The 23,311-nt window shown below is 34.3% G+C and overlaps 1 protein-coding gene across 1 annotated transcript in view; it reads left to right on the forward strand.

Moving 5' to 3' along the window:
- The window catches only part of sns (nephrin adhesion molecule sticks and stones), a 328,226-nt gene that overhangs the window by 272,492 nt on the left and 32,423 nt on the right, over window positions 1-23,311 (forward strand). The window contains exons 6-7 of the mRNA XM_077428473.1: window positions 6,281-6,359; window positions 14,166-14,281. Of these exons, the coding sequence (XP_077284599.1) occupies window positions 6,281-6,359; window positions 14,166-14,281 (195 nt within the window). The remainder of the gene's footprint in view (window positions 1-6,280; window positions 6,360-14,165; window positions 14,282-23,311) is intronic.

A 23,311-nucleotide genomic window follows, 5' to 3' on the forward strand; every position in this document is an offset into this window, starting at 1 on the left:
ATTCATTTTTAAATAAAAATATTTATACGATACAAACATCGTTTCGACAGATGTGAAAATTTAAGGAAGCCCGCGAAGTGGCTATGTCGCCGATGAAAAATTGCGTTTCACGCTCGACCGAAACAGGATAGGTACGGCGATTAAGTGAAAAATCCCAAGGAAGAGGAAGGAAAATAATATGAAAACAAATGGCGCGGAAAAAATGTATAATTTCCTGGAAGATGCGGGGGGTGCTGCGGCGAAGGGGTGAGATTCAACCGGATAGAGGGCGGCGAGGGGACCAAATCTGCCACACCGTAATAATCACATTCTATTGCATCATATAAATGGATAACGCGTTTATAACATATTATTTTCGATTCAAATAACTTGACTAAAAATATATTAAAACATATGTACATACATATGTATGTATACAGTTTAATCACAAGTTTCGAACTCTACAATGTGTACATATACGCTATAATGAATCAAAACGGTTGTCAATCAATAGTGACATGGTTCATTATCAATACAAATCCTTACAGGACGTGATTGATGTTACTAAACAAAATAAGTCAAATTGTATTTTTATTAAAGGTAAAAACTAAATCTTACAATGGGATGCGAATTATTTTATTTTTATCTTTTCCTTCCTTGTTATTCATTTTCTTGCGAATTTATATCAGGTTTTATTGAAGAATTTACAGAATGCCGTTATTAAAGGGCCTGTCGGTTATTTGGGAAATTCGCCTCCTCCCACACTTCTATGTACGCGTTCGACTCAACCCTTTCGTCTCGGCTGTACGTTTCCTCAAAAATATACGGAAATAATAAATATTTCATACTTTATATATATACAGTTATATATTATAATTAAACAGAGCTGAAAGTATATCGGCAGCCGGCATTAATTCAACATCATAAAACGGACTATGCCAGTTTTACAAAGTGACATTGTTAACTTAAAGCTCAAAGGCGGCTCGTGCATATTTTAATCAAAAATACACGACTCCACACCCGTCACATCCTTTGCCCTCACCCTTTTGCAATGTAAATAATGAATGGTGAATTAAATAAAACTTTAATTGAATTCAGGCAGTGAAGCTCGCTCTACGCCCCATGACCTCTGATCGCCAATGTAAATTAATTATTATTTCATTTTTTCATTAAGTGGAATACGATTCTTAAATGTTTATTCGTGTGATTTTTATCCGTACATACGTGCTTCCAGCTTTTAAGCTGAAAAATTCGTACAAAATCGAGATTTATCTAAAAACTTTCCCTTAATAGGAACACCATTCAGTTCGGATGTGCTCGCGATATATATTTCTCGTAGTCATTCAAAGAATTTCGTTTTTTTTTTTTGTAGAAATATTTTTCACCATCACTTCTGAGCCGGGAGGTACCTTATTATTTCAGAGCTGAATAATGGTCACAATCCTCTCATAATTCATATCGCACCGTGGCGCGGAAAAACTTCTTTTGAAAACTTCCACTCCACTCTCTTATTTGCATTTTTCTCTGACTGCCGTACTAGTATGTGTACGTGCACATATACAATTTTATATTTATTTCAAATACACGGTGTTTCTAAATAAAATTTACACCGAAACATCTCGTTCGTGTGTGGTATCGTTTACAGAGTGCCAGGCAACCGAATCGATTTCGAATGGACGTTTCAAAGTGAAATTTCCTTTTGAGCACACATCCTTGTCATCGCAGAAACCCTTGTCACAACACATTCCGCTGAATAGACGCGATATTGTATCACACGTCACGCGCTAGTTAGAAATCAATATCTGCGAATCGTATTAGGCAGTCGAAATTAAAAAAAAAATGAAGTCATTAAAACGAACCAAAACGTACTGGAATATGTACGTTTTCGTTGTGCAAATTTGCGGTAGCGTGATGATGTTTACACGCAGAGGTTCAAACACGCATTGCTCTGTGTAAACGCGTTAAAATATTTACGCACTGTAATAGTGAAAGCCTTTATTAATAACGCGACAAACGCGATTTATTTGCCTAACGTTGTTAACACGTTAAAGCTGCAAAATTTTGATACGATCGCGTGACACGCCATAAACGGTACTAAGCACATTATTTCACCTTAACGATGATCGAATATGTTATTGCTAAACAAAACTTATTGCAATTATATTCTAAACATCAACAAATTCAAATAATTTATCATTTTACATAATTCGGGGTTATTAAATAGTTTATTTGATTACACTGAGCAACAAAAACAGTATCTGCTATGGTAATTAAAAAAACGTGATTTTTCTTTGCGTATAAACAATAGTACATATTTGTTAATTTATTACTTTACGTTATTATATACGTATAAACAATACATGAAGTTTTGTGATTGTGATTTTGTTTAATTCAAACTGAGAATGGATCTCTGATCACGTTTTCATGATCTAAAAAAATGTGTATGTGTATTAGTATGTGTGACTGTGTATTTTGGGGATTTTTTGAACACTGTTAGTCCTATTAAACTGAAACTGAATCGGTTACTGAAATACTGAAATGCTTATCGATACGAAGTTCTTTTTTTTTCAAATTTTCAAGATGGCCGTAAATAATACCTCCCCTTATAGGCGCCCTCTTTTTTTGTAAGTTTTTGGATCCAATTATCTTCCAAGCCGCTCAACAAATCAGATCATACATTAATATTTTTTTAATATTTTTACTTCAACTGAAAGTAATACTTTTAATCTAGAGAATCGAAGTTTTTCTCAGAAACTTTTCGGTGTACTGAACTGAAATTTCATATCTAAAAGTTTAAGTTTAATATAAAGTTACATTTATATAAAATTTGGTGAACACCTGTCTACTGGAAGTGGCAGTTTACTCTTGTTCGATTTTTCTTCCACTACTTTTTCGACCTTTTATTTTTTTTAATGACAAAAATATATTTTATAGTGGCGAAATATGATACAATAATTGGTCAATAACGATTAATACGAATTGAGGAGAGAACAACTAGATGAACAGTATCTTTAAATGTACAGTTTATGTACATATATACATAGGTATGTATGTATGTACATATATAGCAAATATTGATCTATTTCAAATCCGTTCGAGATCGAGTTCATTCTTTTAAAACGATATGATATTCTTTAGTTTATTTTGTCCCCAAAACGGTTAAAAAACAAGATACAGTTGATCTGTGATCGCTGACTCTGATCGCAATTGAATCTATGGCTTGTACTATTTCCTGATATATAGGAGTCGTTCGAACAATAAGATTGTAGTTTTCTGCAGTGAGCGCAATAGACATCTGTATATCTATACAAACACACATGTAATATACATTTATATCAAATGAAAACAGTTTGTATCGGGCGAGTGGTGCACACCCGCCTGGCCAAGTTATAATCTCGACTAATTGGCAATCGTCCTTCCCCCGTCCTCTCTCTTCCTCCACTGCTCCAACTGAAAACAGAGGAAAGTTTCGCCCCGTCTTTTCTTTGTTTTTCTCGCTCGCTGCTTATACGGCGACGAGTCGGGAAAAGGTTGTACTTAACTGCTTCCCCGCCGTCCGAATTTGGACCATTTTTATGAATAATTTTGGTGCACAATTCTGCCTTTAACTCCCATCGCCTCCTCCGTCCCCTTCGCGTCCTAGTTTAATGGTCTCTATTCGTATCTAATTCACTAGTAGCATTTGGGCATGGTCGTATTCATGTTTATTTAGATAACGGTCATATATCGTATATTATTATACATACATATGTATAGTATGTGTTGTTTTGATAATATATCATTTAGTGGATATGTTAATATTAAAATTAAGTTTTTTCTCCATTCTCCTAAATGTTGTCTTTTTTGTGAAATAAATTTTAGATATTTTTTACAAAATGTAGTGTTTGGATGTAAAATGTAGTGAATGTTTTTCATTACTTGATCGATCCATAAATCAATAAATACATAGCTGAAGTCAGAAAGATTGCTAATATGAAAACGGTTATACATATGTAGATTATTCGTTTTACTCTTTCCTTTCCATCCCTTCACATTTAGGTCACCACCAGTGTTTCCAAATTATATATGCAAAGCCATATTTGTAGGTTATACGTTTGAGGAATTTCAGGCTCTCATGCTCTTTATAAAAAATGAAAGAAAAAAAACGAGCGTTTTGACGATACACATTTAAGCATGATTTAATCTCAATAATAGCATCAATGAAAATGCGTCTGAAAACATTGAAATTTTAAATGTATTTTCTTCTCAGATATATTATCAATATAATCTTATTTGATATATGAAATAAGTTTTTGCCGTTAATACGTATTTATTTATATCCAGCGTGAAATATGTATGTCGATATTTTCGAATACCTTAATTCGATTTACAGTGAACTTTTACGACACACATTTATTTGATGAAACAAGTGCTTGTTTATAGTAAAATTCCTTATGCTGCAAACGCTCGACTCATCTACATAATTCAAATGTCGTATTTATTCATTGTGCGCACAAAGCAACAGCGATATACATATGTATGTATGTATTTACTTTTTATAAAATGTTGTTATATATGTGTATCTTCACAATTCCATTTGACATCTACATATGTATATTTGTACAAATCTATTGACCCATAACCACATATTTTTATTTTAGTACGCATTGAATTCTATTGTTATGCAAATACGAACGTTTAAATCAACGGTTATGATTGAATTCATTAGCGTGCTTTGTAACAGAACAATATCATACTGAAGGAATTTTTATCTATTTACCGAATAATATAATAAATAAAGGTATTTGAAGTTGCCTTTTTTAAGTTTACGAAGCATCCAACAATAAGGTACGCAGATAAAGAGCAGGGAATGTCGTAGATAGAAAGAGCAAGCGAGACGGAAGATTCTGGTAGAGATCGATGTGCTCCATTAATCTAACTAGCGCCGGTGCCGCCTTATCTAAACAAAGTTGCTTTTCTTTAATTGTGGGGTAACTAAGCTTAGTTTCGCCCCGGCGGAAAGCCCCGGCCCCGGCCAGATAAAGGAAAACTTCCCGGGGGCCCCGAGCCGCGAGAGAGACTACCGACTCTGGAGTATAGAGGGTCCATTGCAGGACGAGAGAGATGCGAGAGATATACGCGAAACGTTCAACATTAGCTTGTATTAAAAATTTCGTAGGCAAACATTTAGCGTGATCCATTTACTACGCAACCGTAATAGACTTTGACTTTGATCAATATTTTCTCTAAGTTGAACGCCGGAGCTTCTCAACCGGCTTGTTTATCTGAGTGAATCTTTTGACGTACCTATTGCTACGTCTACCTATGTATACACATGTATTAGCAGCAGCCGTGACATTGTGATATTAATATCGTTCAATAGAGTAATAATGTTGTGACTAGGGATTGCAATACCGATAGTACCGATACCGGTTCTAACGGAATCGGACCAAAAATTGGCCTTTGGTGCTTCCGGTATTAAAAATGAATAAATACCGATTGTGTCGGTATTTATTCATTTTATTATTATTATTCATTCATTTTATGATTATTATATTTTTTAAAATTCGTACATTTTATTTGTTGAAAGCAAAATCTCCATGACTAAAAACTACAAAAACGACCGTTGTGTATATTTTTCGAAAGCATGTATAAACGGAATATACAACAAACTAAATAAAAGCTTTTAAAAATGCTCATTGTGGGGGATTAAATGTGTTGTTATCAGCGTGGGATTTCAACGTAAAATAGCTTCATTTAGTATTTACGTATTTATTTTTTGGCATTTCTAGAGAAGTTGTAGTTATATGTATTTGTAATTTTAGCCTTTTTTACAAAAAAAAACATAATCCCCTATACCAGGGCCATACCTACTTTACAGTATCGTGTTTTTTTCTTTTAATGAAAATGGGGGCGCCTCACGGTGCCCCTCGGCTATGGCGCCCCTAAACACGTGCCTAGTCTGCTGCCCCTTTGAGCCGGCCCTGCATGTAGAGCAATATGTTAGAGGATTTCTAGAAAGCATCTCATATTAAAAGTGAAAAGTTTGTCTTTTATTTATTTGTGCGTCCTCGAAATCCCCTCTATAAAGTCAAATTTCATTTTTTTTTCTCTTTTGATGTTAGTTTGTATTTTATATAAATATTAGAATGTAAAATATACTTTCGTATTATGCATGAAAACCCGAACTGACTTAATATATAATACAATACTCGAGCTTTTGGGCTTTTTTCGTAAAGGGTAGATTGTCTTATTTTAAATTCAAATATTTTTATCCATATATTATATTATGTATTATTTAAAATTAAATATTTTGTTTCAGATCGTCGCAACGATGAGGTTGTTGAAATTGAAGCTAAGAACGGCAATAATAAGGCAAAACGTTACACAGTCAAATCCAGGTAAATATGCACATATTTTATCTCTCCTTTTAACTAAACACTGTTTATTCCGCAATGACTTTTCTACCTAGCTATGGAAAAAAAGATTTTTTATTCAAATATTTCAATTAACTGTAAAGTTAAATTAAATACATGACGCGGGTCAAAGGCTTTTCGAATTTCAAAGCATTTGGAATTGCTTTCAAATTAATTATAGGTACATGTAGAATATTGATGTACATAAAATGTTGAAATATTCCATATTCCGTATAACTTAATAATAATTGTAAAGCATTTGTTGATCAACATATTTTATTCATTTATACATTGTTGCATTGTTTTTTTTTTAAAGAAGTTTAATTTAAAATGGCGGTTATTAAATATAATATTATACAATAATTCAAATGCGATTAACAAGATTTTCCGTTCGTGTGATTCAAATTTAAATAACAGTCTTTTTGTCTAAATGAATTACCTTATTATATAATGCGCACATTTTCCGAGTTTTCCCGTTGAGTATCCCATGTGGTGTGCACACGCACGTGTCGTGCAGCCGGTCCGTTGCGGTTCCCAGCTTTCCTGGAATATCTCGAATTTGCGAGACACATAAATATGAGTGCAGCAACGCTGAAATCTGAATATGAATGCTGGTACGTGTGCGGCCGACGTTGCGCACCCCTGGCCACAATGGGACACGTAATGCATTCGCGCTCATTGTGTGGACCCGCGTGAAAAATGGAATACCGATATCGCTAGGGGTTGGGCTGTCTCTCTTTATCAAAATGTGTATGAGAAAATTCTACTATCTCTACGTATTCGATGTGTGCATGTGCGGGTCGGCTCGGTCTCCTCTTATGTAATGTACTGCTTGTTTGTATGTGAGTAAGTTGCTTGGCTTCGTTCGGGATGTATTAAAGCTTGTGTAATGGATTTGTTAAAATTTCAAGAATGCTGTTAAAAAGCTATCAGAGTGATTGAACCGTTTCGTATTATAGCATACTAGTATTTCAATGGGTGGTTTCTGAAAGGAATTGATACACGAATTAAAAAAAAAGTTATATGTTATATACATATAAGTATAATGCAAGGTAATTTATAAACAGATATAATTATTTTCGCGGGAAGCCTCTTGTACACTTGCCTCAAAGATGCTAGAGAGAGAGAACATTCAGTACGCTGCGCTCAACAGTCAGTGTATGAATGAATGACGGCTGTTTCAGCCGTTATTTTATTCATTTCTTGAAATTATTTTACATTATTCGACGTTTAATTCATGATAAAACGATTTTTAGAGATAATTACGATAATTAACCTTGCAGAATTTGCATTATTTTAACTTAAAAACACATTTTCAACTGGATACTTGGAGTCCAGCACGGAAATTAGCGGATTTTTTTAGCACCGTAAGACTAGTACTAATGTAACTAACTATTCTAAAAATAAGATGTATCCAAATAATAATAAATATTAGTAATTATAATTTTAACTTAAAACCCAATTTCCATTTGACTAAATTTTTAATTTTAATACTTAATAAAGCTGCATGTATAATATTTGTGTAGACTTGTTTTAATTTTAATTAATTTAATTTCAATTTTAATAAAGTGGCTATGTCTTTATGCTAATTTTTATTTTTTATTTGAAAATATCAAATTATAATATCAAGCAAAAATTATCATTTTCGATGTATCGAATTTATTTTTAAATTGCATCATTAAGGTGAAATTTCATTTATATAAAGAAAATTTCTTAAAAATATGATAACCAATTCCTATTGGTTTTATTTAGAAGTAAAATGAGATAATTTACACAAATGTATGTACATATGTATGTATACGGAAAGGAAAGTGTTTGTTCAAATTTTTTAAATATTTAAATATAATATTATATACATACATACATACATATATAATATTTCTCTGGAAACCTAATATTATAACATATCTTCGAAGATCCTATTTCTCTGAGGGAAATTGGCGAAAGTGAACGTCGTCGAATTTTCCACATCCTGAATTTATCACTCGATCGTATTTTTTTTCCGCGGGTGGCTTTTTCGCCCAATATACTCAAAGGGAACATCAATTTTTCCGCGTGTGCGTCGTTTTTTTTCACATGCAATTCTCAAAACGTGCGCCTCGTCGCGTAAGGGTTAAGCGCGAAATAAATAAACGGCTCGTTTGGCGCTACGCAAACGCGCCGTTATAACGATTGATAGTCGATAACGGCCGAATTTATAAAAACGGTTTTCGCATTTATTGGAATTGTGTACTAATTTCTTTTAGTGAGTAAAACCGAATGAAGCTACCCACTACATACATATAGATTCGTATGAAAGCTCTCTGCGAAACGGTTTCGTTTTATGACTGTTTTAGCTATAAATCGTTCATAGATGTCCGATGGGATTTGAAGGAAATGCTCTCTAAGCAGTTTAAGTGATCTTTGTTTCCTCTCCATTTATTTGTGTTTACTTTTATGTTCAATTTGTATTAAGTGAATATATACGAAAATGTGTGTACATTTTTTGATTGAATATACTTGTATATGTATGTACATATGTACCTATCTGTGGGTTCGTAGAATATGTCGAGAATAACGATTTCAATAAATATTATTCAGCAATAGATAATAAAATTACAATGTTTTTCATTTATACACATTTCTTTCAGCGTCTGAACAGCGTTATTATTTTTCGTATTCGAGCATTTACATTCATCTTTTTATTTCTAAAGATCTTCAGTTTGCGTAATGTTTTTATGTGGGAAGATATACAAATACACACTAATTAATCGTGTACCGTTTTCGTTTATGTGATTTTTTTCTTAAAACAGGTACGCGAACAACCTCCGACATTTAAAAATTCGTCCTTTAGAGCCTTTTCCCGCCCCCGCGATATTTCACGAAAAGGATGAAGGCGCGGGGAAAGGAGAAAGGAGGGCGGAAAAAACAGATTTGCGAACGAGGAGCGGCCTCCGTGATATAAGGGCAGAATTGAAAATATAATGTAAAAACTTTGAGAATGGATTTTTTTATGATAACCGATGTTAGGCGCGTGTTTTTCCTCCCGAGAAGAGAAAGATTCTGCAACGATTGGTGGTACGAATATCATTTTTTCGAGGCTTTTTGAAGGATAGTGTTTGTACCTACATTCACGTATGTATGTTTGTATGTAGCGTATATTTCATACATATGTACATACATATATTCCTACATACCACAAATAATAAATTTTAGTAAGCAGTTAACTTTTAATTCGTGGTTTTATTAAACTTGCACAATTAATTTAGCCAATGTATAATCAAATATTTCTATATAGTAATCAATAGAGTATTTAATATTATTATTATTATTAAATTTTTCTGATAACATGTAATATTTCAAAGTTTCTTTCGTATCACAATAAGTCTGCAAGTATCTTCAAAATTATTTTGAAATACATATAAAATATATAAGGTACCTGTGAGCACACAGAAGGAAAAAAGCATGACATTTGATGTGAACGTTATATTTTCCCTCTCACAATGAGATATAGTTTCGAATGATTGGTAGAATAGTGTCTGGATGATATATTGTTTCAGGTAACCGTAGATCCGTTTTATTCCGTACGAATCTGGAGCCGAAACGGAAAGCGTTTTTCCAGCGCGAGACCAGGTGTGAGACGGGAAAGGGTTACGTGGGCGGGGAGAAATCGATACTCAAATGAATCAGGACGACGCAAATGTGGGATCACTGGTTTAGAGACGCGCGATGGGGGAGGAAGCGGAAAGGAAGGAAATAGGAAGTAGGAAGTTTGCGGACGCAAATGTTAATGAGCCGCGTGTTTGCGGACCGAACAAAAGATGATAATGAGAGATTGATAAGGCACGTACGGTGCAAGGAAGGGATCGATCGCCTTTACGCAGAGCTTAAACGTAGGCCCTTACACCTTAATGGGCGAGGGGAGACTTGGGCATTGTACTACATAGACACTATCAGATTTTTCCAATTAATTATGTATAATATGAATTGTTGTACTTTTTCTTACTTATTTTACTTTATTCGATATTTCATGATTATGTGTAATGTGACAGCTTGCATTTTTATCACGAAAAGCCTGCAAAAAAGTACAAATTCTTGATAACGATTATAAAATTTTTATGCTATGCTATCAATGAGAGTATTTTGATACTAGTCAGTCCTTAGTATTTCGTCAAAGTCATGAAAAAAAACGACTGAAATTTCGTTTGAAGTCTAAATAATGTTCACAAGCTTAAAAACAATGGTGACGACGATTAAATAAAATGACATTTATAAAACGGTACCTCTGATATTAAAAAAAAAATAAAGACTTTCGTGCTTAATTATTTATTTATTTCAATTCTGCCGTAGTGAAATTACAGGGCGTCATGATACACATGAATAAAATACAATAATAAAAAATTAAACGGGTCCAAGTTAATAGCAATCTGGTTGGGCAGCTTAATGCCCCTTGCGACAGGTGATGAAGCTATCAAATCGGTACGTGCCACAAGAGAAGAGAACAAACTGCGGCATCGAATATATCTAAATTGGGTAGAAACATTCGATTATAGCTCCATATGATAGACGAATACTCAATAATTCTCGTACTAACGAATCATATAGAATTCGAAACACTAAAGCACTCTGAAAAGGTTTACTAACTCGTAGTAAGAATCCAAACATTTTAGTGGCTCTTAAGAGGGCTGGACACCAGCGCCTTGTCCATACAAACGTATTAGACTTCTCCCTTCCTCAATTATGGCACTAGAGAAATTATTTTTTAATATGCTATGGATATCCACCATTGAGATGCATCTATCGTTTTATTTTTTTGATTAGTTATTTTTTATAGGAGCTAGGAGCCGCCAAACATCTATAAAATCGCCTCTTTTTTACACCCACGAAAAGAGTCTAGCATGCTTATAAAACGGTCGATTTAAAAAAAAATATGCACATAGTTGCATAGAAAATATTTTTCTCATACCGATGATGAATTTTTTTTTAAATTGGTCCAGTTTTGGAGGATAAAATAAGAGAATACGAAACCTCGATTTTGTCGATTTAAAATACGTATTATCTGGTCGAAGCGAAACTGTCACAGTCACTCAATATATATATTGATATATATTGTCGTATTCACTCAATATATACATTCACTCGATATATATATCGAAGAAAGGAACGGCAACAAAATTAAGGTTTCGGGTGTACAGCCCTCTTAAATGCTCAAAACTAAAATGTCGTAATTCGTTTCAATTTGGAACGGCAACGTTTATACACAACATACGATATTATTTATCATATATAATAATTGTCTAATGCGTGTCCAAGTGCGTGTGGAGTGCGTGTGAATGTTCGTTTACATGCTCCGTCTCTTTTTCTCCCCTTGGAATCGTATATCGTGGAAAGAGACGCGGCATAGTGTGGGCTTTGCGCATGTCACTGCACGAAGTACTCACTCACCATGCTCCTTATCCCTTTCGCCTTTGGAATCGTGGAAAGAGACGCGGCATATAATAATAATTATAATTTTTTTTTTTTTTTTTGAAAAATAAAATTCGTATTTTTAATTTATTCTTTTGTTTATGTCGGTCGATCAAATAGAGTGCACAAGTATGTGCACACAGGCCACTGTTATTTTTATAAAACATTAAAAAATATTTAAACATTAAATACATTTGTGAGAAATTTTAACCAATAGTGTTTGATTAATTTTTTGAATGAAAATCTCCTCTGTTGTAATAAAATCATTTGCGACGCACAAAATGAAATTCCATTTAACAAGCAAGGATAAAGGTTTGAATCATTTTTCGTTTTTTATAATAATATACATATACATATGTATAATACGAGAGACTTTGCTATGTATGAATTTCGGGAAAGACTCGTAGGTTATGCCATCCAATTCGATATTCGAGTATCTGCATAGTATTTTTGGGAAAAACAATTGAATTGTCTGGCTCTTTGTATACACACACGGTAGTCGCTGAATGTGTTGAAAATAAATCCAAAGCGCTGAGCGGATTCAACCCTTAGCGCGCGGCTGTTCGTCGACGACGGCCATATTTAGCATATTTTTCCGGGCGAACATCTCTTAGCCCCGAATATGCGGAATGCAAATATGTGTATAACAGAATTTATGCCTAATACATATTCCGTTTTGTCTCGCCATGCGCTCTGATTTTTCCGTCACCAAAGTTGTGAGACTCACTTGAATGTACATATGTATGTTGTAAAACAGTGCGTCGATCTGGTTCATATATCGTGTATATTTTGCTAGTTCTGTAGGAAATTTTATTCTTCGGTCTATTTTATATTTTATCGATGACATGAAAATCTATTCCATCACATCAAACATTATAATAAAAATTCGATAGAACCGTTTTGACATGTGACAGTTAAAGTGTTGTCTCACGTCTCGTAAAAAACAAAAAAAAAAACGATGCATCACCGAAAAATCGCATGTCTGTTTTTGTGTCTTTACAAATGTGTATACATTTTTGATGTGCGTGATGTGAAAAACGCTAAATTCCGGGTCACTTTTAGATACGAGTTTTCGAACACGAACGCGATTGTTGACGTTTAATTCGAAACGCGAAGCCTACCAATCCCTTTTATTAATTGTAAACATGCCGGGTAAAAATTAAAACAACAACGTTTTCCAACGTGATTTATCATGAAATATTTCATGAAATTAATGCGAAAACGAGAATCGCACGATCGTTAAAAAAAATACACAATAAAAGTCGCCCATTTTTGTGGGTTTGTTTGCGCGTTGATATCGCCGAGCGTATGCTGACATTCGAAAAGCCGTAAACACCTACGAGATTGTATATATTTCGTTATTTCCCCTAGACAATAAAAAAGGGGTAATATTCCCTATTTATGTCGTTGGTAGGAGGAGGGATATGATAGGGGGTAGGGGTAAGGGGTTGAACATGCTTACAAAACGCGTACAAACGATATGGCGAAACGGCAAACAACAATGAAATTTGGTGTCGTAAATACGTAACAGTTTATATATATATACGATGTATTGCAACAATAAATATAACGAAAATACTTTATATATAATAATATTATTTTTTCACCGGATACGCAGACGATGAAAATAAATTGCGTATTTATGATGAGTCACCGCACTTTACGGTCGTACCGTTTACGTAGACGCCCGAATAAAATTCCTTTAACAATGATATACGATTTTTACGCTTCGTGCGTTTTCTTTGCAAATATTTGAAAAGCCTTGTTGTCTACGTATGAATGCATCGCATCTTGCTAGTATACTTGCGAAACACTGGCGAATTCCTGAAAATCCAATAAAATTTAATCGAATTTTTTTGGTGCTTCATCATAAAAACTAACATATGTAAATGTCTTCATATACATATGTATGTTTATTTATTTGTAACTTATATTATATATTAGATGTACAGTCTAAATTAAGATACAATGAAATAGCATACTGATTTTTTTATTCTACATAATATGTTTGTGGAATTGTATTGAGCCAATGAGAAAATTATAGTTTTCCAGTAGGCTGTCTAAAATAAATATACATATACATATGTACACACATAAATAAAAAGATATGTATATTTATGTAGGTAAATAGATAAAACACAAATGAAATTTCAGTCATTTTAAATTTTGGCCCTCTGGGAAATTTCCAATCTTTGTTTTTTAATTTAAATTTAATTTAATAAATTGCTCATAATAATTATATATTTATTATTATAATATATCTAGGTGTATTATAACTCATTTATGATGTTTATGTGTGTGCTTCGAATCCTACCATTAAATCTTCTCCATTTTTTTCTTTTTTAGGATCCAGCTGAAGCCTACTTCCGAAGACGATTACGCGGATTTAACCTGTGAAGCCCGACACGAGGCTCTCCCTAGGGACCTCCCCATGAGGACCACGGTTCAGCTCAGCGTTCTATGTGAGTATTAAGAGAATCAGAAAAACTCACACACACACACACCCTCGCGGAGAGACTGCTCACAAATGTGGGTATACGTATTTTTTTATCCCGCTTATAACATCTGACGGTGGAAATTCCTCGTTTAGGCCCGACATGTCTCCCCACTACCACTGTTAGGGAATAGGGACGCCTGGAGGACTGCGGTGATTTTTTTTTTTCGGTACGGTTTAGTGTCCCAAATAAAAGCCCTATCTCCTAATAAGTGCGGTTTATGAAAGGGGAGCGCGACTATATTGCGCACCATACGTTTTGCTTATAAACGACCCGTGGAAAAAATGTACAAATTGTGCGATTCACTCAAAATTGGTTTTACTATTTTTAAATATCGTGACACGTTTATTCTATTTCATTCAATTTTTTCAAAAAAGAAAAACTATAAAACTCGGTTGCTATTTGTATCGAGTAAAGTAACGATGGTATATTTGGGAAAAATCAAATGTTCTTAGATGTTTATATTTATAAAAAGTTTTTAGGTTCAGTATTCCATTTTTTGTTCAAAAAGCAAGTGTTGGAAATATCTATGTATACATATATATGTATGCATCTTGGTAACTAGGAGACATACATATGTTGTCCATAATAAGGGCGGCTCGTATTTAAGGATGAGCTGGGCACTATTCCGCACACAAAAGAAGAGAAATATTTTGTATATTGTTGATGACTCCTCAAGAGTCAACAAGTGTTTCTTTATCCCGCTCACAATATGGCGAGCAGAACTGATTCATAATTCAAATCATGACAGTCGATTATCTGCCGCAGTCCCGTGATCGCCAGCTTCAGTTAACACTTGTGAGTGGTACTGTGTGTAGAGTGTACTGTGTGTAAAGCAGAGAAAAAAGATCCTTATTTCCGTATACGGAAGGTCGCTTTTAGTTGTCTGCGTTACGGTTCCTTTGAGGCAGAATAGAAGCCCCGGTACGGTTCGAAAAATTCATGATACCATCAACTTTTTTCAACATTTCAATTATATTTTGCAAAATATGCTTAATGTGAATTCTTTTATTTTTATTAAATATGTTTTATTAATCACATTTTTGCTTTTTTAGAACATTAAAACTTAATGAAAAGTCAATAAATTGTTTAAAAATCTTTTTCCTTGGATAAAATGGTACTAAAAATATATCAAGTTTATTTTTTTGAAAAAAAATATAAAGAGGTGGGGCCGGCTTTTGCCTCCTCAAGCCCCACAATTTTTTCACGAGCAGCCCGTGGAATCCATATTATATGCAAAAATGACCAGTTTCTCTAAAATTAAATACTCCTTTATTATATGAAATTTAACTTCGTTTTTTAATTACAATATAAATCGGCCACAAATTCAAATAATTATTTATTTTATTGTGAAAAAAAAATTCGAAAACTATATACCTACATAAGTTGTAATTTATTAAATCGATTTTGAGAAAACTCATTGTATTGAAGTATGCTAACAAAATAAATAAATAAAGCATTGCGCCCCTCGATTGCTAGAGGATTACGCGATAATCGCGTTTTTGTTTCACGAGTTTATGCTCTCAGCACCTCTTTATCAAACAAAGATTGGTTTTTCAGGTCTATAAAATCTAAAATATACCCTTGTAATATGTAACTATGTACATATGTATGGGTATAAATATTTGAAATCGCTGAAAAGTGACGTAAATAGAATGTTTGGAAATGTTCGTCGGGCGACACAGTTTGAGGGCCATGGGCTGAAAGTGAGGGACGCCGAGCCGAAGTGGCGCCTCAGAGTGAAAAATGGCGCCTTTAATTGAGCGCGGAAGGTGATGAGACATGACGCGAGATTGATAAGCGCCGCGCGCCGCTGTATATACGCGAAGAAAAGCGGGCCTCGGAAAATTGCCCGAGAAAAAGAGAAAGAGATCAAGAGGCAGTGTCCCGTCGCTTATTTACGCTCGTGGCCGACGAGAATATAAAAAGAAAAACACGTCCGAGCCAGTTATCTTTCTCGGCTTGCATATTAATCTTGATCGCCGGATAGGCTTTACACTCACTGTGGAAAATTTTATTATTTTTCCTTACGTCCTCGGCCGTCTGTTTATATTCTAAATGAAAACGAAGCGCCAGCTTGAAACCTCGCGAGAGTTGCATTCTTCGTCAAGTATTTGAATACGAATTGTTTCATATGAATTTTAACGCAATTATTTTAACTGTTAATTTTTTTTTACACACATAATACTTTTTTTTACGTAAATTAAAAACGTTACCTTTTAAAACAAACTGTTTTCCTTATTGTAATTTTTTGATTGAATTTTAATACACAATTATCCACACATTCATATATAGTATAATATTTTTTCAATCTGCGATTTGCGAATATGGCTTATAAAATAAATAAAATAATAATTAGTTGGATGCTTTGAATTCAAAAATCACAGATTCAATGAAATGAAAGAATATGAGAAAAAAATAGGATCGATGAATTCATCTACATATTTTTTCCATTTATGTACATATATGTACATATACATTCCTTTTCCATAATGCCATTGACAGCTCACTTTAAAATTTACCGATTCCAACTCAGACTTGACCTTATGCTGCGACTCCGACTCTGACTGTACTCCGGATCAGATTTAAACGATTTTAGTTAGATGGAATTTTCTTTCATAATAAAAATAATAGCTATCATCAAAATATACGAAAAAATTGAAGGAATTAAAAAAATCGCTAAAAATCAAGAAGTAGCCTAATTTATTGAATTATTAGAAATGAAATATGTAGGTATAAATTATTCATAATGTATTTGTATGAATTTCATACACAAATAAACTAATTTAATAAAAATACTAAAATAATAAAAAAATTACGAGGCAATCGGTTTTTAGCCACAACACATCAAAATACGTGCAATTCGACGACTTTATTTTTCATGCAATGATTAAATATCAATTTACTAGTAGAGCTTCAATAAAATTGGAGACTATACATAGTTGACGAATACCGTAATATTTTTAATAACAAAAAAAATAATAAAAAGGAGTCGTAGTCGGTTTTTTACGATTTTTTTTATTTTCGACTCCGACTCCGCTATAAATGCTATGAATCCGCGATTCCGACTCCGACTCCGCAGCCCTGCCTTAAATGTATACCAATTGATACCATAGCTAACTTTGTACATTTAAATACTGTTAGCCATATAAACTTATCATACAATGTAGGAATGCAGATATTAACTACATAAATATAATATTATGTATGTATACTGCATGCATACGTGCATATGCATGCTCGCAACAATCAACAAATTCGTCCTAACCAAATTTGCGAGAGAAGGAAGGGATGCCAATTTTATTGGAATCGTTACAACAATTAAACTAGATTAAATAGCAAACTCCAACAGGAGGCGGTTGATCCTAACTTTATTGCCATCCAGATCTTGCCATTAGCGATAAACGTATACTCATAATCATCGAGTCAATTGGAAAAAAATGATTTCGGTCGGGATTTGAATCCACGACCTCTACTGGTAAACAATTGTGTCTACTCTGTGACTGTATGTAAAATATTATACATTCTACTCCAACAAAGTTAAGTAAAATCGTTATTTTGCTTTCTTCTTAGCTTAGCAGCTGATCAGTAGATTTTTCTTAGTTAGAATCTATAAAATGTAGTTTTGTTTGCATATTAGGTAGCAGAAGTTTATTTTGTGCAAATTTGGATAAAGCGAATGATCGGTAAAACGGTGCATCGTAAATCGTTAAACTTACTACCCGGCAATCTACATATGTACATACGTATGTGCATACTTATGTACAGTACCAACTTGGCTTTTTAAAACTCGCGATTGCATCGAATACGCGTGCATTTTCCAGCGAAAAGAATGCGAAACCGGCGAGAAAATTGTCATCGAAGTTCATTTTAAAACTTGCACCAAGCAAGTTGGAAAGCTGTGCTTTACCAACTTCCAGTGGTACGTGCGCCGCGACTCCACACTTTGAGAATAATGTTTTGTAATTTTATCTCATGTGTTACGTTTAAATATGTTTCCACATGAAGTTCAACTCTGGAGACTTCCTAAGCGGTATTTAATTTCAGAAACTTTTTAAAAATTATCTTTGAAGTCAATGAAACGATCAAACCGATGGATATTTCAATAAAGTCCATTTCCCGCTTTACAACGTTAGTAATAAACGTCAGCGTTTTACTGAAAAGTGCAACAGACTTTATAGCGATTCCGTGTTATATATTTTCATGAAATTTCCTTTGATACTTTCATGAACGTTTCATAAGCACTTTTGATATACAGCTCGTTATTCATTTATAGCAGCGTTAGCTCTAAATTGTATTGGCACTGTTTAACAACATATACATATTTCATTTTCATATTATTGGATGTATGTTTGTATTTTTATATTACAATTAATATCAGTCATGTTTCTGTATGTTACTATGGTTATACTGCAGACGTCAATTCCCTCAAGTCTACTTTTCCGACAGTTTTCTTCGCGCAACATTTTGTTCAAACGTGTAGCTTATGAATTACTATGTCTAGTCGAGTCATCGTTTATGTTACGACCAGTCGCAACACCAGTGATAAAAGTTACTATGGATCTTCTCATCATGTCGTGCATTTGCGGTGCATTATAGACCGTTGCGGTTTTGGCCTCGGCGACATTATATCAAAAGTCACGAACTCGCTCCCGTACGTGATGTTTGGACTTTCGGTCAGCGTTCGAACCCTTGGGGAATGCGCTCCTAATAGAGTTTATGTAGTTACTGAGTTAATGTAGTTTGAAATGTATTTGCGTATCTGCGCGAATACACTTCAATTTTTAATTCGTCTACTCATTTTTTAATTCGTCGGTTGGTTAATTCGCGGTCGACCTGTGAATGTGGAATTAATCCGGCGCGCATTCAACCTGAAGATTAATCTCAAACGTATCGAATCACCCCCTTAGGAATCGGCCGTAATTTTGAGCCAAATTCGATTAAATCTCGATTCATCGTACTTTCCGCTCACCCCGATTTTAAACCGCTTTTGTGTTTCAAACTCGTGATTAACCGCGGTTGAACAAAAATTGAGATTCGACTATGTACAACTACTACATAGTAGGGGTCCCAAATCTGTGTATGTCATTCCATTGAAATTTTAAAAATATCTTGACCTTTCTAAAACTTCATCTAAATAAGTTTTTTTTGAATAATTCAAATATTTGGTAGCCTTAGCTAACATAAACCTTGGTGAAGGTTTCATTTGATTTTATATTTTTCACTATTCTAAATTAACACAAATTATGCAAATAGCTGGAAAAACTATGCACATGTTTTCACATTATATGTACATATGTTCTTCAGTAGACTAGTTCCAAATAGCTAAAGGGAGAAGTTTGCTAATTGGCTTATGGAACTTTAATACAAACACGAATTACTAACCTTTTAGAACATACAATGTTCGGTTATGAGTTTATGATGATGACTTTTGGTTATCATCCAGTTATAATCACACTGTCGATAGATTTATTAACTGTGTTAACTTTTAAAAAATATATACAAATTCACGTTTGTCTAGAAACCTCCAAATGTCTGTGTTTAGAGTTGAACCGTTTCGCTTTTTGGCGAAATACACCATTACATATGTACTCTTGGGAAATGAATACATATTCCTTCAATAAGGTTCTTTCACTCCATTTCTCTGTCCCGTTATCCCAACGCCTCCATACCTTTGTCCCAATGCCTCCATCTATCTCCTTTGGAAGATGCTTTCCAGGAGTATCAACCCATGGGATCATCAACCTTTTTCACTAGTTTCAACAATTGTGATCCCACTGACATTCTGCCTCATTGCAAAGCCTATAAATTTTTCTACCGAAATCTTTTTGCACCCGTAAGACTATTAAACTAAATAAAGACAGTTAACGTTAAATTCTTATTTAATAATTGTTAAAACGTCTTTGATGTGTAATCACTGCTTAGTAAAAAAACAATGTCTCATCATATTTCCTTTTTTATGTATTATAAAATGAATATTGTTTTTTGGATATTCTTTATAAAAGTTCGAGTGAACCCGCATAATGACGATGGTTTCGTTCATTTTATTTTATTTTTGCGCCCGTTTTGTTAAATACAAAAGTTTCTCAAACAACATCGTCGTAGAGGCGATTTTTCGCCGGACGCAATTGGGCCACGACCCCTCCTCTGTGAATTATGTCCTCCCGCATATATTTGAGAGAGTGCTTAAGCCTCCCGTCCTCCAGACTCCTAATCATCGAACTGTCCCCAGAGCGGAGTGCTCGAGCCCCCATTCGAATTTATCAAAAAACTTGGAGATTTATGGAAATAGTTTCGGTAGGGGGGAACGGGGACGAAAAAGTGTATAATTACCGTTTGATGGGTCCGGGTGGTCCTTATCTAAATGGGGCGAGCTACCTCCTCAACCTCTCCCTCCACGGTCGGATCCCTCCACAGCTTTCGGTGCTATTTCTGTTTTAAAACTCGTTTATTTTTCCTTCGGGCCATTAACAAATTGTTACACTCCCAATAACGGTCGGCTTTGACCGGGGAAGCTTTTAACAATCGTGAGTTAAATTTCTCGGAAATCGGTTAGTGATCGGAGGACAGACCGTTCGTGACTTTCGAAGGGAGCTATAGGTATGTACACAGTGCCCACTCCACCCACGCTAATTGGTTCCTTTATGTAACGACACTTCAGATGGATCGAAGGGATTTCGTTGGTTTTACGATAATTTGTCGGCGCCCTGATTCGCTTAACACGTTTTCCATAATGTGAGATTTACACTTTTATCATTCAATAATGATACTTACCGAAAGCTCACATTTAATCCATCATACCATAGCACTTAGTACAGTATCTTATAAGTATTCTGCATGTGACTTGTTTACATTACAAAATAAATCATACCCATGAATACATACATACATACATATATGTATGTATGAAATTAGGATAGAGTGCATTTGGACAAATGAATCCTGTTAAATAAAAAAATTCCACTTTGCCTCAAGAAAAAGATCTTCAATCAATATGTTTTGTCAGTGATGGCGTATGGATGTGAAACTTGGACAATGAATGCCAATGTATGGAACGCTGCGATCTTGGCTTGGAAGCGGAATACGTGAGAAGTATTACAAGGGTAGTGAATAGAGAAGAGATTAAAATGGAAATGGGGCGGGCCACGTAACTAGATCAATTAACAGAAGCCGGAAAAAATAAGTGCTAAAATGGTACCCGAGAGAATCCAAAAGGGCAAAAGGAAGATGGATAGGCAAAATAAGGAAAATGTATGGGGTGAAATGGATGAAAGTTGTGCAAAACAGAGACGAGTGGAAGCTTGTTGAAGAGGCTGTCTAGTAGATAATGATCAAAGATCGACATTGGATGGGTGTTTTTCACATCAAATATGGTTCACAATTGTCAAGAAAAACCATACTTTTTTGCTCTCTTGATTTAAATACTAATGGGGAGGTCTATTGTTATTTGAAAAGCATCCTCGCAAAGAAATTATTATCTGCATGAGGAACTTAACCTTCCAGCGGGCGCGCGGAGTTATTTCCTTTGAGCTGGCGCTTGTCGTAAATTTTACGTCATCAAGTTTTCTCCATGTAAATGGTGTTTTATTTATGTAAATGGTGTTTTATTTATGTAAATGGTGATTTCTTTATGTAAATGTTAAGGAAATATTATAAGGTTATGAAAAATGATAAATGACAATACTTTATAAATTTATATTTTACTTTCTAAACAAAAAACCAAAACAACACTCTAAATATGCTAAAATTTCAAACCAAAATATTTTATCGACCTATTCGATGATTAGTCAGAATTATTAATCAGAATCAATATTACCTATTAGTCAGAATTAATATCTTCATCCTTACAATTATTACAAACCAACTCAACTGCAGAATGCTTCTTCCATGTAAAGGACTCAACGGAACGCTCAACGGAAATTCCCAAATATCGATGACTCACAAAAACTTATAAGCACAACCGATTCGCCTGCAGTTTCGGGAAACACTGACCTTCGAATAGCTCGAAGCTCGATGCTTATCACTAAGTGGTAAAAGTAGGAGATGCGATAAAGCGCATTTGTCGTAAATGTTACGACAGCGCGCCCGCTGGAAGGTTAATAGTTACAGGTTGTTTTTAAATAATTAAGGCCTTGTATGCCTGTATTTATATTTGTTTTTCTGATGAACCGAAGAATAATTTCCGTCTTTCATGTACCTTATTCTTTAACTAAAGCACATTTGACATTAACTTCCATATCAATAATGTATTCCAATAAAATATAAATTAGGCGATAATTTTTTACGTTAATCTACATTGCCTCTGCGATTTGTCGCACAATAAAAACCTTTCTTCTTTGTTTATCCAATACAAACGTTCGATGAAAAAGCGGGATGCGTAGCAAATTTTGCTTTGTTTTTAGCCGCTATCTATTATCCGTCCCCTTCGCTCGTTCGACCATTTATACACGTGGGAGAGAGACGCGCGACTATCCATTAGGTGGCGTGTTATCTGTCGCGAAGCTCGACACCGTTCTTACACTTTGCGAATAAGCCGGTGCGAAAGGGACATCGCTAGAGGGTGATATCTACCCCAACGCGCCGTAATAACGTCCCTTAAAAACAAAAGTGGTACAAAATTTTGATAAGGCTTCATCTTAAGACTATTTGTCTTGGTGAAAGGTATTTTATGCGCAGTTTTTCGGGTGTCTTGTCGGATATTTACTACCCATCAGATACACAGGATGCTGCAAAATATCGGCGGCGGACTATTTTGTAGAATACGACACGTGTGAGCTTTTACGTAAATTAAACTTTGTTGGCTTTTAATGGCGCAAAATGTCAAAGCGATACTGCCTCTACTTTAGTACCTACTCTGCTAAAATTATTCATCGAAAACAGAATTCCATCATCACTATTATTTTCCGATAAGTAAATTATGCAAGGTATAATTTTATGTAACATATGTACATACATACATATATCAAAACACGTCAAATATAAAAATATGTTAGGAAA

The sequence above is a fragment of the Arctopsyche grandis genome, chromosome 3, assembly GCF_051622035.1.
Source record: "Arctopsyche grandis isolate Sample6627 chromosome 3, ASM5162203v2, whole genome shotgun sequence".
In the NCBI taxonomy this organism is placed as follows: domain Eukaryota; kingdom Metazoa; phylum Arthropoda; class Insecta; order Trichoptera; family Hydropsychidae; genus Arctopsyche; species Arctopsyche grandis.